General features: G+C 39.1%; 1 protein-coding gene across 1 annotated transcript in view; it reads right to left on the reverse strand.

Moving 5' to 3' along the window:
• The window catches only part of LOC307164178 (prostaglandin F2 receptor negative regulator-like), a 32,982-nt gene extending 15,937 nt beyond the window's left edge, over positions 1–17,045 (reverse strand). The window contains exons 1-3 of the mRNA XM_079880648.1: positions 16,557–17,045; positions 11,259–11,630; positions 6,122–6,541 (exon numbers count right to left, since the gene is read on the reverse strand). Coding sequence (XP_079736774.1) covers positions 6,122–6,541; positions 11,259–11,630; positions 16,557–16,611 — 847 coding nt within the window. The 5' untranslated portion in view covers positions 16,612–17,045. The remainder of the gene's footprint in view (positions 1–6,121; positions 6,542–11,258; positions 11,631–16,556) is intronic.
• Between the last annotated feature and the right edge of the window lie 295 nt (positions 17,046–17,340).

The following is a 17,340-nucleotide window of genomic DNA, read 5'->3' on the forward strand; positions in this document are numbered from 1 at the left end:
AAATAAAGACAGTCAGTCACACAGAATCAGCCACAAAAAAAAGACATTCTCCTACATCTACGTACATCTACAGCTACATATATATTTCCCTCCCTTCAAATGTGCCATTGGTCAGATAGTCCCACCTCAAACCACTGTTCAAACAATCAAAGCAATGTTTTAAAGAGGTCATGAAACGACAGTAGTGATCGTCTTTTCTTCCCTATTGTGACGTATATCTGAGTGAAGCGCTTCTCATTCAAGAAATAGTCCCCAGACGTCGATGCAAGATGGAGGAGAGGTTATTTTGATGAATGATTTTGAGGCACATGAATTTAAAACAATAATGATGTTTTAATGCCGAAAAACTGCCAGAACCATTTACCAGTATGTTTGGAAAGTCCTGTTCACACGTTAGAGACTGTATTGTGTGAAAGGAGCAAGTGGTTCATTTGAGCCATCACTCAAAACCATTACTTAAGTCCCCACACTGCATTTTTATTAAAGAGATTAATACTTTTATTCATTCATTAAATTGATCAAAAGTGTCAGTAAAGACATTTATGATGTCACTAAAGATTTCTATTTCCCAAAAAATGTCTTTTGAACTTTCTTATTCACCACAGAATCCTGAAAAAAATATGACCGTTTCCTCAGAAATATGTAGCAGCACGACTGTTGTCAACACTGATAATAATCATAAATGTTTCTTGATCATCACATCCTCATATTAGACTGATTTCTGAAGGATCATGTGACTCTGAAGACTGGAGTAATGATGCTGAACATTCAGCTTTGATCACAGGAATAAATTACACTTTACTATATATATATATATATATATATATATATATATATATATATATATATATATATATATATATATATATTCACATAGAAAACAGCCGTTTTACATTGTAATAATTTTTCACTGTTTTTACAGTATTTTTTCAGTATTCAAGAAGAGACATGAATGTTTGAAAAAATAAATCACCCATTTGACATCAAAAATATATTAAAAGAATGAAAACCACTAGGATCTAATTGTTTTGGGCACAGGCTACATCACCCAGGCTGTAGAGGTATGCTAGCTAGTCGACCTAGTTTTATTAGCTTTGCTCTGGGTGAGAAGGGAAGGGCAAGGGTGCACATTCTCTCCATTTTCAGCTGTCATTGTTCAAGCTATGGTAAGCTCTCTTACACACACACACACACACGCTCACTGGAGTCACTGTCCCAGCTGTTGTGTGCTTTGAGAAGAGACACCTGTTAGTATGTTTAAGAAACACTTTGTGTGCTTCTCTATTGTAAGTCCTGTTCTAATAAAGACAAAAGACCTGAAGTGATAAAATTAGTCTCTGAACCAGTTTCTCTGCTTCTTATCTTACCCTGACCCACATCCCACTGTACAACAGCCAAGCACTTGCTCTAGCACTGCTGTGTCCTCAGAAACACACTGTAACCACGATCATAAGACCAGCAAGCTCTGACTACGACGTCTACGCCGAATTGCATTCAGAAGCACGATGTGGCAACGCTTTGAATATCCTGAACATGGAAATTCCCCGAGCTGAATTCACAGCGCCGTTAGAATATGCAAAACACTGATTAACATTTAACGTTGAGGGAGACGAGACTTCAAAAACAAAGCTGCATGTTGCAGAGATCCTTGACATGATTCTTCTCTCACCAGCGGCAGAACAAGCACGCAACCGGCGGCCTGAAGACTCGACACAAACAGGACAGTTACATGAGCTGTGATGTTTCACAGTGAGCCGTTAGTATGAGAGACGGAGGAACATTCCTCAGAAACGAGGCTTTTATACAACATATCTCGTCATGATACAGTCAAGAAATGTGTTTCTCTCTCCATTACGGTCCATTCATGCAAAATATTACATCAGGGTTTATTTCATGTCACGGTAGAACATCTGGTCCTGTAGTGTGATTGACATTTTATTATTTAAATACAGTATTGTGTGATCCAGTTAGATAATTAGGGGATGACTCAATACTAATTAGTATACAAGTAATAATCATTGAGTCACGTGGAGTGAAAATCCACTTGAACTTGAACAATCTATTGGGAATCCCTGAAGATGATCCCAACAGGAGAAGCTCGGGAAAGCTACTACTACTATTAATTAAAATGTATTCGTTCTTGGGGTGTGACGCCTCCACATGAGAGAAAGAAAGAATAATTGCTAATTGATGCTTATTAACTTTTATTAACGTAGCACAAGCACTTAACTAATGCACATCTGTCTGTTTCTACTGTCTGCGTGTGTACTAGCGCACACTTTATGGACTGCAGATGTGGTTTGCTCTTATTCTCGGTGATGTTCCTCATTTTAGGCTGCTTTGGATAAAAGCAACGAATATGTAACTATTGGAAACAGTGTCAAAATAGCTTAATAATCCTCCGGCGTGACACACAAAACTATTTGCATGCCATTTCCATGGGCTCATGTTGTACTTTTCACTATTTTGACACAACACAAGGTCATTTATAAAATGACAAAACTGATTGTCATGATTAAAACTGGTTAAACTTAAGTCAACGCATCGCAACACACACATTAAATATAAAATATGTGAAGTCTCAATGAAAACAAAAGATCGAGTCCATTTGTCAGCTCTACCGTCCAGCCCTACTTTACATAATGTTAAACAAGAAATGTTTTGCTTCTCTTTCCATCATTTGACAGTGTAAAGCCTTATAAAGTGCATATCCCTGTCAGTCCAGTCCAGCAGGAAAAGGCCAGATCAATCATTCACAGACTAACAGCAGATTCCAGATTACTATCATCACCTCCGCTGAGAGTGAACTATGATCAGACATGCAGAGATAAACTACTCAACACCGGACTGAACAAAACAGAGTCGATTCAACTCCAGTGATGTGGAGTCACTGTTACACTATCAGAAGCTGAATGTTCAGCATCATTACTCCAGTCTTCAGTGTCACATGATCCTTCAGAAATCACTCTAATATGATGATCTGATGATCAAGAAACAGTTATGATTATTATCAATGATGAAAACAGTCGTGCTGCTTCATATTTCTGTGGAAACTGTGATGCATATTATTTTTCCAGATTCTTTGGTGAATAGAAAGCTCAAAACAACAGCATTTCTGGGAAATATAATCTTTTGTAACATTATAAATGTCTTTACTGCCACTTTAGATCAATTTAATGCATCCTTGCTGAATAAAGGTATTAAATCTTAAGCAGCACAATATTAATAATCATAAATGTTTCTTGATCATCAAATCCTCATATTAGAGTGATTTCTGAAGGATCATGTGACACTGAAGACTGGAGTAATGATGCTGAACATTACAGGAATAAATGACATATATTCACATAGGAAACAGATAAATGCACCCTTGGTGAACAGAAGAGACTTATTCCAAGCTTTAGACCGGAAGTGTGTGTGATGCAGAAGTCTTTAAAACAAGTCAATAAACTTGTTTTGGTGTTATGAAATCCAGCTTTCTAAAGCAGTGTGACCGAGATCTGCTCATGTGTGAAGGGTGAAGTGTAGTCGACTGAGATGGAGCAGCAGAGACTCTGTTTGCCTGGTAAACTCAAACATCGCTCACACACACACACACACACACACACACACACACACACACGTCTGGAGGCCGGTGAGAGGGTCAGGAACCGAGATAACATCAGGGCCAACGGCAAACACACACACACACACACCACTGTTAAAACTGCCTGCTCTCGACATCTAGTAATATTACATAGTTTAGAGGTGAAGTAGGGTACAGTACTTTACATTTGGCAGACGCACTGCATTTCAAGGTACGCGTTTACATTCTTATCAGTTCTTGCTTTCCCTGGGAATCGAACCTCATCAAGTAGAGTGTGATGTTGGGAGAAAGTTTGCTCGTCTGGAAGTGTTTGGGACTTTCTGTTCCCTGAGGGAGTTTCTGATCCGGTGAGATAAAAACTGAACGCAAGCGATTCCTTAAGCCAGCAACTATCATCTGAAGTTCTGTGTATCATCTAAACTAAAGCATGTTGGGTTGTCAGTGAAGTGCATCTAGCCAAATCTAAGATGCTGTGACCGACACGCCAGAAGAATGAGGCCATCTGAATGTGCTCGTGATAATGAATGGGAATAAGTCAGAGAAGAGTGAGAGATACAGAACAAAACAATCACTTATATATAGCATGACCTCAGAAGACTCGGGTACGAGTATGGACTGATTTAATGGTACTTTAACTGTACTTTTTGGTGTAATATTCTGGGCATCCAATCTGACTCTGAATATGATTAGGCATTGCCAATTTCTGTAGGCCTCTTTATAACTTCAGATTAAATGAGCACTTTACTGAAGCGAGAGCCTCCTGAAAGAGCTCGGATAGGCAGGAGGGCTTTAATAAAAGGTCACAGCTACAGTCTAGAAATCCCTTAGACTTCGCTATCATTGTTCATAATGCTTCGTAATAACAGGGACTCAGAAAGCGCCATTGTCTCCGGTCTGATGTCTGCAGGCAATCATTGCACTTACAAATCCCAGCATAAATTAAAAAGAGTTAAAGTAGCAGTTTGTGTAACCCAGACAACTGTTATGATCTCAGTCTCAGACGGCGAATCTCCCGTACGCTCACTGACTGTCTAATGCATACTGCACACAAAACACACACAGCTGAGTGCAAAGATCTGAGCTTTATGGTTTTAATTAGAGACAACAAACACAATGTTTTAAAAGGTCTCATGTTGATAGTGAGTGAGGTTGTGCTGTGTCTCTCTTCTAGCATACTCTATTTTAAAGGAACTATCTAATGTTTAAAAAGGAAATAAAGTCATCAGGGGCTTATGTAAATTAGTATGAGAGGCAATGTGCACATTTCAATAGTGAGAACTTCTTAGTGGTTGCGGTCAAACATCGAGCAGCTCGGTTTGATCCTGAACCTTTGAACCACTATAACCATCACAGCTAGTCTTTACTTCATCTCAGGATTAATATTTGTTTGATATTCAATATATAATGGATTTATGTGCAAATTGCGATACTGTGTTCACCTACAAAAGCAGACAGCTCGAGTTTGCTTTTATAAAGCTAGAAACACTTTAAATATCATATTATTGCATCTATTACTGAGGGTGAATACCCATAATGCCTTGCACTTGCATGGTTTAATTTTGTGTGTTTGGTCCAAACATGGGCAATTATGAGGATGCGTAGATTTACAGGGTTAAAACATCTATTTAGTGTTTTGATGGTGTTTTATCTTTCAAACTTTTTTTTACTTTTTGCTCAATTACCTGAATATACTCCACTACCAACTGCTAAAATGTTTTGAGTTTCCTCAGAGACATACAGTTGTTCTGTAAAGTTAGATTATTAGTTTATTTAACCCCGTATTTAACTTAATGTCTTAAAGTCCCCCTGTGGTGTAAATCCAGCTTTTAATGTTGTTTATGTGTCTATGTGGTGTTTTTAATCTGCTTTAAGACAAACCATTTGTAAATTCATAAGTCGACAGCATTGCTGAGTGTTTTCTCCTTAAAACTGCAGTGAACCAAAGACAGTCTCAAAAACACGCTTTGAAATCGCTGGTGTTTCTGACGTCACAAACTACCTTGTAACCAATCAGATCAACGTGTGATCGCCAACCAGTGGATCTCTGAGTGAGTGAGTGGAGGCGGGGCTCATTTGCATATTAATAGAACCACGAATACTAAATGAGGATAGGGTGTCGAGTTACATTCAAGATATTTTAAGCCATGAAGACAAGGAAAAAACTTTTAAATATGCCATTTTGGTGATCAAAGATGAGTTTTATGAGATAAAATAATTGACTACTGGGGGACTTTAAGAACCAAGGCCACTGATTTTTTTTTTTTTTTTTTTTTTTTTCTATTTCTTTCTGGAAATGTCGTCACATCTTCAATATCTCAAGTCATCAAAAATGGAGAACAATCATATTTTGTAATAGCACTAGACATTACTCAGGGGCTTTATAAAACAGCATAATACCAGCTTCATTTTAACGCTCAACCTCATAATGCCGCAGAGAAAAGGACTCATCAGTTTCCCAATGTTTCATTGAACAAGTCCCATAATCGTAGTCAGATACACTAGTACAGCCTGAGAAGAGAATGAGACAGGACTCACCTGTGGGCGTAACCACGACCTTCCCCATATCCACAGACTTCTCCTGAATCTTCCTCCAGTTTTTTCCTCCTTCTCCCTGCCTCACCCACTCCTGGGCCGAACACACATACTCCCCTTGGTCTGACGGCTTCGCACTCTTCAGGACTAGTCCATAAAATCCCCCTCCTCGAAGGTCCAAGCGAATCCCCCCGTCTGTGTAGCGCTGCGTGTAGTTGCTTCCTACTTTGATCTTATCGTCTGGCCCGAATGTCATGATGTCCTCCAACGGGCCGGTGCCGGTTCTCCTGAGGGACCAGGACACGGAGAGGAAGGTGTGCTCTGTGAATCCCCGCGTCGTGTTGCACCGAAGCTCCACGGATTCTCCCTCGGACACCGTGAACTTGGGAATGGCTGGAGAAATCTTCAGGCTGTCCCCGATCACTGGACACAACAGAAGACACTTTAAAAGGTGCGTTGTGTAATATTTAGGAGGTTCTGTTACAGAAATGCAATATCATATACATAACTATGTGTTCAGTGGTGTATAAAGACCTTACTTAATGAACCGATGTGTTTTTATTACCTTAGAATGAGCATTTCTCTCTACACACACCGCGGGTCCGCTTACAGCGACATGTTTCTACAAACGCGTTTCGTCACTGTGTTGTTCTTCGTGTAAAGAAGCTAAAGCTAAAGTCAGCAGATAAAACACTGGCACAATGAAGAACACGTAACAATAATATTCGCAATAACATAGTTTTACTGAATAATTAAGTAAACCTAATTTCCTAATTTATCTTTGTAAAGAACCTCATTGGTGAACCGGCTACTCTCTGCTGTCTCAGACGACGACGTCACTTCCTGTCGGCCTCCGTAACTTCTGCTGGGTCGCTGAAACTTACACACTGCACCTTTAAAGCAGGCGGGGGAGGAGAAGTGTGTTTTTAAAGGGGAAGTGTGTGATTTTCACGTCACCAGACTTGCACAAATATTGTTTTCAATACACCACCTGTCTTCCATTGCTAGGACAAACAGATAATAACACACCAATCTAACATTTTTGGCTTAGAACATGTTATTTTCGAGTTCGACCCTGTCTGGCTCCTGTAATATCGTTTGTTGCCAGTGGTGCTGCAGAAATAACACACTTCACCTGTAACAAGACAGCTGGGATCAGCACAAATACAACATTACTGGGATATGATGAAGAAAAAAACATACATCTGAGATTACACTGTTTCTTGAGCAGCAAATCCTCATATTAGAGTGATTTCTGAAGGATCATGTGACACTGAAGACTGGAGTAATGATGCTGAAAATTCAGCTTTGATCACAGGAATACATTACACTTTACTATATATATATTCACATAGAATATAGAGGCATTTGAAGTTATTTTAAATGGTAATAATATTTCACAGTGTTTACTCCATATTTGTTGAAATAAATGCAGCCTTGATGAGCAGAATTTTTCTGATCTCAACTTCTTTCAGGCCAAAACAATTATCTTCAAGAAAATGATAAGAAATATAGTTTATTGTTCATTTTAAATGTGAATGGAGAACTGCATATTTTACTGATTCTGCATCTCATTCAGATGAACATTGAAACACATAAATCACACTTAGTTGCCAGGTCTCTCGTCACTCTCTATACTGGACGTACTCCTCATTAACATACAGAAACGAGAAGACTTTCATTCTGATCTCCTAAACTCATCACATGAACAACAGACTGAACACTTTCGGTTAATGTCACTCGTTTCCTCACACTTTCGACTCAAGTTTATATTGTTCTGCTAAACCACAGGCTGAAAGAGCTGCTAAGAGGCGGTTAGCGTTTGACCCTTGACCTCTCTCACGCTCTGTGTCTGTCAGTGTCATCGTCTCTTTTAGTTAAAGTTTTAGGGAAATTCCTGATGGTGACGGCGTCCTTAACGCTCTTCTCTATCTCTAAATCCACAAATGAAAGGGAATGTTCACTCAGACGTGACGATTATGTCATTTACTGAGCCAGAAAACCTACAGATAACAGTATCAGTCAGATTTTCACACAATCACACAAGGCTATCAAGGATGTAGAAGTTAATATTGACTATTTTATTGTATTATTACAGTGTCAAACTGTTGAAAATAGCTAGATTCCTCAATTCACATTTACAAAAATAACAGCATATCGCTTAGAGACTCCAAGTTACAGCAAAGTGAGTAAATAAAGCTTTGTTTTGTTAAAGCTATACGTTTTATAAAGTAGAGCTGTTATTTTTCTTTGTTGGTGCGGATGAGTTCATTTACTCCATCTCCAGAAATGGAGAGGAGTGATAAAATCAGCACATCATCTTAAGAAAAGCTTCAGAGCTCCACAGACTTTCACTGTATTCAGCAGAACAAAGAATAAGTCTTTGTGTTTCTGTGACACTTCAAGCCTCGCAGCGAATCGCATTCCTTTACACTTCTAGTTTAAACATGTAAAGCCCACAGTATCTGACACGCTACAGGACTCTCAATGATCTAAACTGCTGAAGAACCTGTCGTCTCAACGTCATCTGTCCATCTCATCTTCAGCTTGAATATTTAACACTGAAGAAATGTGGTTCATGAGATCAAATGAAACTGGTTAAAGTTATTTAACACAAATTTAATGGAATTTACAGAATAGGCAAATATCATTAATTTCGAATTTTGGGATTCATTGAGATCGACCCGATATATCTTATTTGATACACACACTTCTAATGCGTCTAAATGCTAAAGAAGCTGTCGTCCTCCAGTTCTTCTGTCTCTGACTGATAGATCACACTGTTTCACCCAGTAAAAGTCTTCAGTATAACTGTACAAACGTCCTCCTTCAGCTCGAGCTTCACGAGTCTTTCTGTGTCAGATCTGCTCTGATTTTATCAAGGAAACGCTAGAATAACTTTGATATTGTTAGTAATATTTCAAGATGAACACTTACTGAAGCAGCTTTACTTGATTATCATCATTTATTAGATCAAATATGATCATCAGGCTTTAGAGGAAGGTTTATTTGTTCATCTCTCAATCATTACTGTATGGCATTGCATTGTTTTAAAACTACAGAGCTTTGATAATAAAACTAAGCATTAAATATCATATTACTAACACATTATTGGCAGATATAGAGTGATGACTGATATTTCATGATTTTGTGTCAGTATCTGCTGTACTTTTAATGAAGATCTTATTGATTGAACATGACAAGCATCTAGGGTTGCATTGGGGCTGAAAATTTCCAAAAGTTTCCAAAAAATCCTGGAAAGTTCTGGAAAGTGTCTGGAAACTTTGCAACCCAACTGCATCAGACTTTTTATCCATATAAACAGGTTTATCAGCATAAAATTGCACATCGTTGCTCAGTCTGGGCCTGTTTTTTTCCTCTATATTCTATCTATTATATGACATGACCCATAAAAGCCTGATGTTTGTTCATATGTACCAACTATAATACTCAAAAAACACATATGCAAACTTTTTTTGTTTGTTTAAGGGTTCAATAAACTGCTCCACTGGGGAAAGGGGGAAACTGATATTTCTCATATAGGATTAGCCTGCTTTTGTCACGATTTGGTTTTGTTTTATGTTCTTGGTTCATGTCTGTCATGTGATCCCCTGTTTTAGTCATGTGATCCTGCCATGTCTTCTGTGTTGTCATTGGTTCATTGTTTCAAGTACTGTTAGTGTAACCACTGTTGGTGAGCGTTCTAGTCTAGTCCATGAGTTCATGCCATTGTTTTATGTTTGATCAAGTTTTGAGTAGTTGTAAATAAACTGCACTTGGGTTCTTAAAACTGGACTAATCCTTTCAGCTTTCTACTTTTATCAACTCAGTTTGGTTTGGTTTGGTTTATGTTAGGCGGTCAGGATACACCTCTGCTGTTTAATTTACATTCGCATTAGATATTGTTCCAATCAGTCAACCTATAAGGGCTTGTTAGTGCCAACACAGACTTCTAGAGCACAGGCAGCTGATTTAAAGGCAAAATATACAACTCAAATTTACTAAAACAAATAAAAACATATTACTTTAAATAACTTAAAACACAGAATCTAAACGAACCGTTGCGATATTAATATTTACCCTGTTCACAAATGGACAGGTTTTGGCAGCACGACCACTTCTGAGTTATTGACTGATAATCTCCAAATGCCAAAATAGCAGTCGATATACAAGTGTATCGATTTTCTCTTTGTATATTCTAAAGTCGTTGCAACATTTTTATTATAAATAAATAAATGATTTCAGTTTGGTCTGGCAGGTGGAGCGGGACTGTTGAAGACTTACTTCCAGATGGAGCATAATATGAATAAATGAACCTGCTTTTCTAGTCCCGCACAAGCTTACAAGGGGCTTTCGCTCAGGGTAGTTTTAGGAACTCAGTTATGGGAACTTCCCCGAGAACTAATGGTTCCCTTAGGAACATTTTCCTGGTTTCGTTCAGACCGCCAGTATGAACTCTGAAGTGACGTAAAACACACTTGATGTTGTGACTTTTATTTTGACTGCGCTGAGAACGCCAGAGCCTGAGCTCACAGTGCTCACATTCACCGTGTTCATTAGTTTATGATCTGTCTAATTCGTTATTAGATAGAACTGTTATACATATAAAGTAGACAGTAATGAAAAGGTATTAGCGTATGCCGTGTGGTTGATGTCCAGAAATAATCATGTTTCTCTTGGTCTCCTCAAAGGTGCGTTGGATTTTCTCCTCAGCATAACGGTTAAGAGGCTATCACTGTTTTACATGTTCATAGAGTTAGTTTCTGGAGGAAATATATAGGCTATAATCTGTGTGTTTACACAGCTTTTTTTTAAATGGCGAATGCTGGTGTTTCACGTGCGTTCGGCCAATCAGCGAACACTAGCGTCACTGTAGTTCCTATAGCGCTGGTTAAGACCCGACTCTGAAGGAGGAGTAAATTAGTTCCTCCAAAAGGAGTTCCTGGAACTAAAATCGCTCCTAGTTCCTGCGGTGCGAACACGCCGAAAACCGGGAACTTCCACCAATAGTTCTAGGAACTATGAAAAGGCTCCTCCGGTGCGAAAGCCCCTGTGTACAGGCCTACAGAATGGTGTGTAAAACCAAGCCAGAGGAGTCTGGTAAAGCCAGAGGTGTGTGGTAAACGCAGGCTTGACTCACCTTTGAGCTCCACATCGGCGTGGTAGTTCCCGCTGATGACGGAGTCTGTGCTCGGGGTGCTGCAGCGATACACACCGCTGTCTGTCGCTCGCACCTTCTTGAACCTGAGCTCCACTGAATCATCACTCAGCCTCTTATAGCTGATGTCCCCGCTGTTGACCCGGTCCCTCACTGTGGGGTCCACGAAGCTATCGTCAAAGGTGGAGATGAGTTTGAGTGATTTATCACCAGACTGCATCATGGACCAGTCGAAATCCTGTTCCCGGGGCCCCTGGTAGTCGGACACATTGCAGCGGATGGAGACGGCCAGTCCCTCGACATGCACCAGTGGACTGAGCGGCACCTTCACCACACGACCGTCGCTGAACGCCACTGAGACAAGAAGACACGAGAGATCACATACAGGGAAACACTGAGGGAACAGTATGATCACGTATACAGTATCAGTGTGCATCTACACATTATAGAATACAAGTAGAGTCATCAAACTAAACTATGATATAAATGCAAGTGATCACAAAACTATATTTTGTCAGCATATAGTCACCACCCACGCGAAGCATCCTGGGATGCTTTTTAAACAATACTGTTTGCATGACAGACACTTTGCTTGTTTTTTTCCTTCACTGCCCTGTTCAGCTCATCTATTTAAAACAGTTTTTATTAGTTGAAGTAGGCACAATGTATGTTTGTATATTAAACTAATTCGCAGTTGCAAATTAAGCTGCAACACAACTTCTCGTCCAGGCCCTGGTCATTTCTAGGCTTGAATACTGCAATGCTCTTCTGGCTGGACTTCCATCATGTGCAACTAAACCTCTACAACTGATCCAGAACGCTGCAGCTCGTCTCGTCTTCAACGAGCCCAAGAGGGTCCACGTCACTCCTCTGTTCATCTCTCTGCACTGGCTACCTCTCGCTGCTCGCATCAAGTTCAAGGCATTGACGCTTGCTTACAGATCTGTCACAGGCTCAGCTCCCTCCTACCTTCACTCACTACTACGAGTCTACATCCCTACCAGAAGCATACGATCGGTCAACGAGCGACGTCTCGTGGTTCCATCACAGAGAGCCACAAAATCACTTTCCAGAACATTCTCATTCACAGTTCCTTGCTGGTGGAACGATCTCTCCACCCTCATCCGGGACGCAGAATCCCTGACAACATTCAGAAGACAGCTGAAAACCCATCTCTTCCGTGAGCACTTAACCTCATAATTTAAAAAAAAAAAATTCTTTCCTTTTCCTTTAATCCTCCCTTATCAGGCTTATGCTACTCTGAGCAATGCCTGAACTTCGTATTTTGAGCAATTCTTGCGTTGTTTTTGACACAGATTAGACGGTCACAATATATCTGCCACCATATCGGTATCGGCAGATAATATTCATTTTTAATGTTGTCGTTATCGACCTGGGGTGCGTTTCCCGAAAGCATCGTTGGCCAACTATGGTCGCAAGTTCATCGCAATGTCCATTGAACTCTATTGGTAACGACGGAACTTGCGACCATAGTTGGCCAACGATGCTTTCGGGAAACGCACCCCTGATAAGAAAATTAGTCTGATATATTCAAACCAATAAATAATGTATTATTTCCTTCAGCTGAGACACTTCAGATGTTCACTGTTCACCATGAGGGTTTTGAATGGCTTGAATCACGATTGGAATCACTTCAAAAATGGAAAATACCGTTCATTGCAACATGTGTCTGTCATATCGGCTACAAAATAATCATAATGAGAACATTATAATTGTGTGTTTGGGATATGGCTAACAATGCTGAGACATTTCTTTTTGTAATTAGGTTCTCAATTATATAAAATTTGGATTTAGATTTATCAGCCAATATATCGGTTATCGGCTTTCAAATATAAGGAATTATCGGTATCGGACAATTTTCATATCGGTGCATCCCTAATAAAAACAATTCCAAAGTGTCAATGTGACATGTATGTTAAAGGGGTGGTTGAAAATGATTTCACTTTTCTAACTTTAGTTAGTGTGTATGCTGCTGTTTGAGCATAAACAACATCTGCAAAGTTACAACGCTCAAAGTTCAAAGCAAAGGGAGATATTTGCTTTTAAAGAAATCACTTTTTAAGGACTACAACAAACGGCTGGTAGAGACTACACCACATTCCTCCCTGGTTAGTGACATCACTAACCCTAAAATTTACATAAACCCCGCCCCCGGGAACGCGATTTATAGATTATCAAGACAGAATATGCTAATCAATGACTAGAAGATAACTACACATCAGCTACATAAATTCACCAACTAACCATTCAGAAATGTTGTCTTCTTGAGTCTCTCCATCATTGTCTGACTCCGGGTTGAACATAAAAGGCTAAACGTTTTTGAAATTTTCAGTGCATGTGTGTGTGAGGTAATAGGACACAAGCTGTTGAAGCTCCGCCCCCTGTGCCGGGAGCAGCAGCTCATTTGCATTTAAAGGGACAGACACAAAAACGGTGCGTTTTTGCTCACCCTCAAAAAGTGACAATTTAAACATGCTAAATAAAAATATCTGTGGGGTATTTTGAGCTAAAATTTCACACACTCTGGGGACATCAGAGCCTTATTTTATTTCTGGGGACATCAGAGACTTATTTTACTTATTTGTGAAAAGGGCATTATACCACCCCTTTAAAAGAAACCACTATTTATTTTACCTCAGATTTCTGAATGTCACTTTGACATTTAAAGTTTGCCTTTTTTAAAGGCTATAAGCCCTCGGATCAAAAGACCAACCAAAATCATTTAGGCCTGGGTTTACAGAAAGGGCTGGGTAAGTGTACCCATTAAGCCCATGTACCCTTTAAGCCCACTTTCAACTCTGAAGTCAAATTAAAAAAAGAGAAAATAATTTTTAAATAAATGTATGGTGCTTGTTATTTTAACCAATCCAGTAATTCGTTACCTCCCTGGCATTTTTTATTGCATACCAATCCCATTTGGCAATGTTGAGTTAGCCCCACCCATGTGCTGTCTCAGGGGACCTCACACAGAGTCACCCCAAAACTTCTTTGGTAACTACATTGATATTATGTCAGATAAGAGATAAATGTATTGTTTTTTTTTGTGTATGAACAAATAGTATAATTTATATAATTTTCCTTTAAATTGAAAGATTTCGAGCCCACCCAGGGCTCTAATCTAATACTTCCCTGTCACTGAATAAATATATTGATGTTTTACTTCTTTAAAATCAATTAATGTTTATATTTTGTGAATCAATGATGATGTGGGCTTATTTGGAACACATGCAGGCTTAAATGGTGCCAAAGTACCAATTAAGCCCATGCCAGACTTCTGACTTTATTCCTAAATTATCTTAATTTTTTTATTCTAAAATGTACATCAACTAGGCTAATTAATACATTTTCAAATGAGAGATAAATCTTGCATTTTAACAAATGATTTTTCTTATAAACTATGTCAATATCTATGAAAAAACTTACCAGACTTAGATTTTGGTGGGCTTAATGGGTACACTTACCCTAGATTAAATCAGGATTAGACCTTAGTTCAATTAGGACATTTAAACAGCTTTTATAAATGTGTCTTAGAAAAAAATATTACTGGTGCATCTTGAGACAAAACAATGGCACTGAAATATTTTAAGATATATTGCTTTCAGTTAAAACTGCTCAAACACACATTTTATTAACATGGTTCAAGTCATAAAAGCCAAATTCAGTCAAGTTTGTCCAAAACATGTCAACCAAAAAAAGCAACCATGAAGAAAGTGTGGTGACGTCAGAGGAAATGATCAGTCCCGAGTTCAGGATGAGTCATCAATAGTTTTGCTCTGTTTTCCCAAAAGAGAAAGACTGTTCATTTTCAAGGTGTGTATCTGTTAAAAGTACACCTCAAAGAGTCGGTTCATGGAAATGTTCATTGTAAATAACCATATTAGGTTCAAAGCACTGGAATAAAAACATGCGGGCGCAACTAAAGGTGAATATTAACATTTTATTGGGTTTGGGAATTAAGTGCTGTGAGAGGAATTACATCAGCATGGCAGCCGAAGACATTACACAGGAGAAAAACCCACAGACAAACCAGAAGAGGAGAAGAACAGAGGGACAGAAACCAAAGCTGAGAGAAGATGGCATGTAACAACTCGTTTCCTCATGAGGGATCGGTTGTTCTCGTTAGGTGGAGGACTCAGAAGACAAACATTGTAGACACTGGAGAAATATATGGTACAATAAAACCTGCTGTCAAGCAACTGAGGTCAAAAGCTACTACAGTATTTAAAGCAGGAACAGTGAAAGTGGATCAGAGCTGATTATATGAATGATTATGAATGTGAGCCAGGGAACGAGCCGGATCAGACAACACAAAAAAACTTATCGGCACAGTATTGTAGTATGTGGATCTGAATTCAGAAAAACTTTACAGTCCTTTAGCACAAATTCATGTCAGGTGGTAGAAGTTTTCAGGCAGATGCTAACATTCCCTCATCCTCAAATCAAGCACATAACCAAATATTCAAGAACGAAGGGACCACATGTAGTCTGTTTGACAATGCAAACTCGTATTATTCATATCTGAGATCAATGTTCATGGAGGCTACAGCCATTTGAAAACGAATAAATAACTGAATTATTGTATGTCGAGAGCATGAAAATTGACATTTAAGATACACTTTGAAGCGTATATTGTTGGACTCATACGGTTCATAGTAGCCTAATATTCATTTAATGTTTGATTTTAAGGCCATATTTGAATGGTAAACTACTTTAGCACTTGACTCCTTGGGTCCTGAAGCAAAACCACTGATATTCTAAACATGATGCTTGAAAAACAGGTTCACTCTGCTTGCAGTAAACACATTTACACCCAAACTAACCCGGGATCACTTCACTTAATGGAGCATGTAGCCAATATTAGACCACTGAGACCTGGAGTCACACGTTACATCAAACATACAGACTAAAGGAAACAAACTGTTGTATTGTTGGGTTAACAGACCTAGAGTGATAAGGAAGCACTGTAAACACCTTCTGCTATCTTTTGACGATAATAATTTAAATTTGAGGTCGATCTAAAACACAACAAGCTCATTTTCATCATAAAATAGCCTATAGTAAGATTAAACAACCGAGTTTATACTATTATAAACTCATCATATGATTGTTTCTCTCACTATAGGCTATTTTATGATGAAAACGAGCTTGTATTTAGAAGAAATGAGTCGCATTGTAACTTTTTTTGTTGTTATCTAAACTAATTCAATCCGAACACGCGTTTTGTAAAGGCGTTTCTTAATCAAGAACTAGTCAACTTACCAAGAGCAAAAAACAAAATCACAGGACGAAGGAGTCGTCCCGTTCCTTTATCCATTTTGTGAAGGCGCGTGATTTTCCCACGGGATCGCCTTTGTCACTCAAACCGGGCAGAGAGTGAGGAATCCTGAACGAGTCTCTCCCACGAGCGCGGATTAAAGTTTAGTCCTTTAGTGCTTTAGTCCTGTGAACTGGTGGATCTGCGCGAGCTGCATGATAAAGCCCAGCACTGAGGACTGGATTGGCACAGTCGTGTCCGGAAGTGAGTGTGTGTGTGTATGTTGGATGAGGGAGGGACTCGCCGCAGGTGAAGTTCCGCCGCACCCGCGCGAGTGTGTGTGCTCATGTGAGTGTATGAGTGCGTCGTGACGGTGCAGGCAAAATACAGGCACTAATTATCTCCCAGAATAACTCAAGAGTCCAGAGAGACCCCGAAACACCCACTGATATCCTCCGTGTTCCCAGAACGATGCAGAATGAATCATTTATGGCGAGAAATCGTCCTCATTATTAGCCTATCTGTCCTTTCATCTCCGAGAGAGAGAGAGAGAGAGAGAGAGAGAGTGTGTGTGTGTGTGTGTGTGTGTGCTCTTATCATCACACACCTGAATAAAGACATCCATGCATCATTACAGTGAAGGCTAAGACCACATGGATTTATTTACATTATTTACACATTAAGCCTGTTTGGATTCTGACATTATTAGAAAGGAAAGTTATGCTGTAAAATGAATATGATATTTATATTCTGCACTATTTCTAGGTCACTAATCAAATGCTGCATTGA

This window comes from Squalius cephalus (assembly GCF_949319135.1).
Source record: "Squalius cephalus genome assembly, chromosome: 9".
Lineage (NCBI taxonomy): Eukaryota > Metazoa > Chordata > Actinopteri > Cypriniformes > Leuciscidae > Squalius > Squalius cephalus.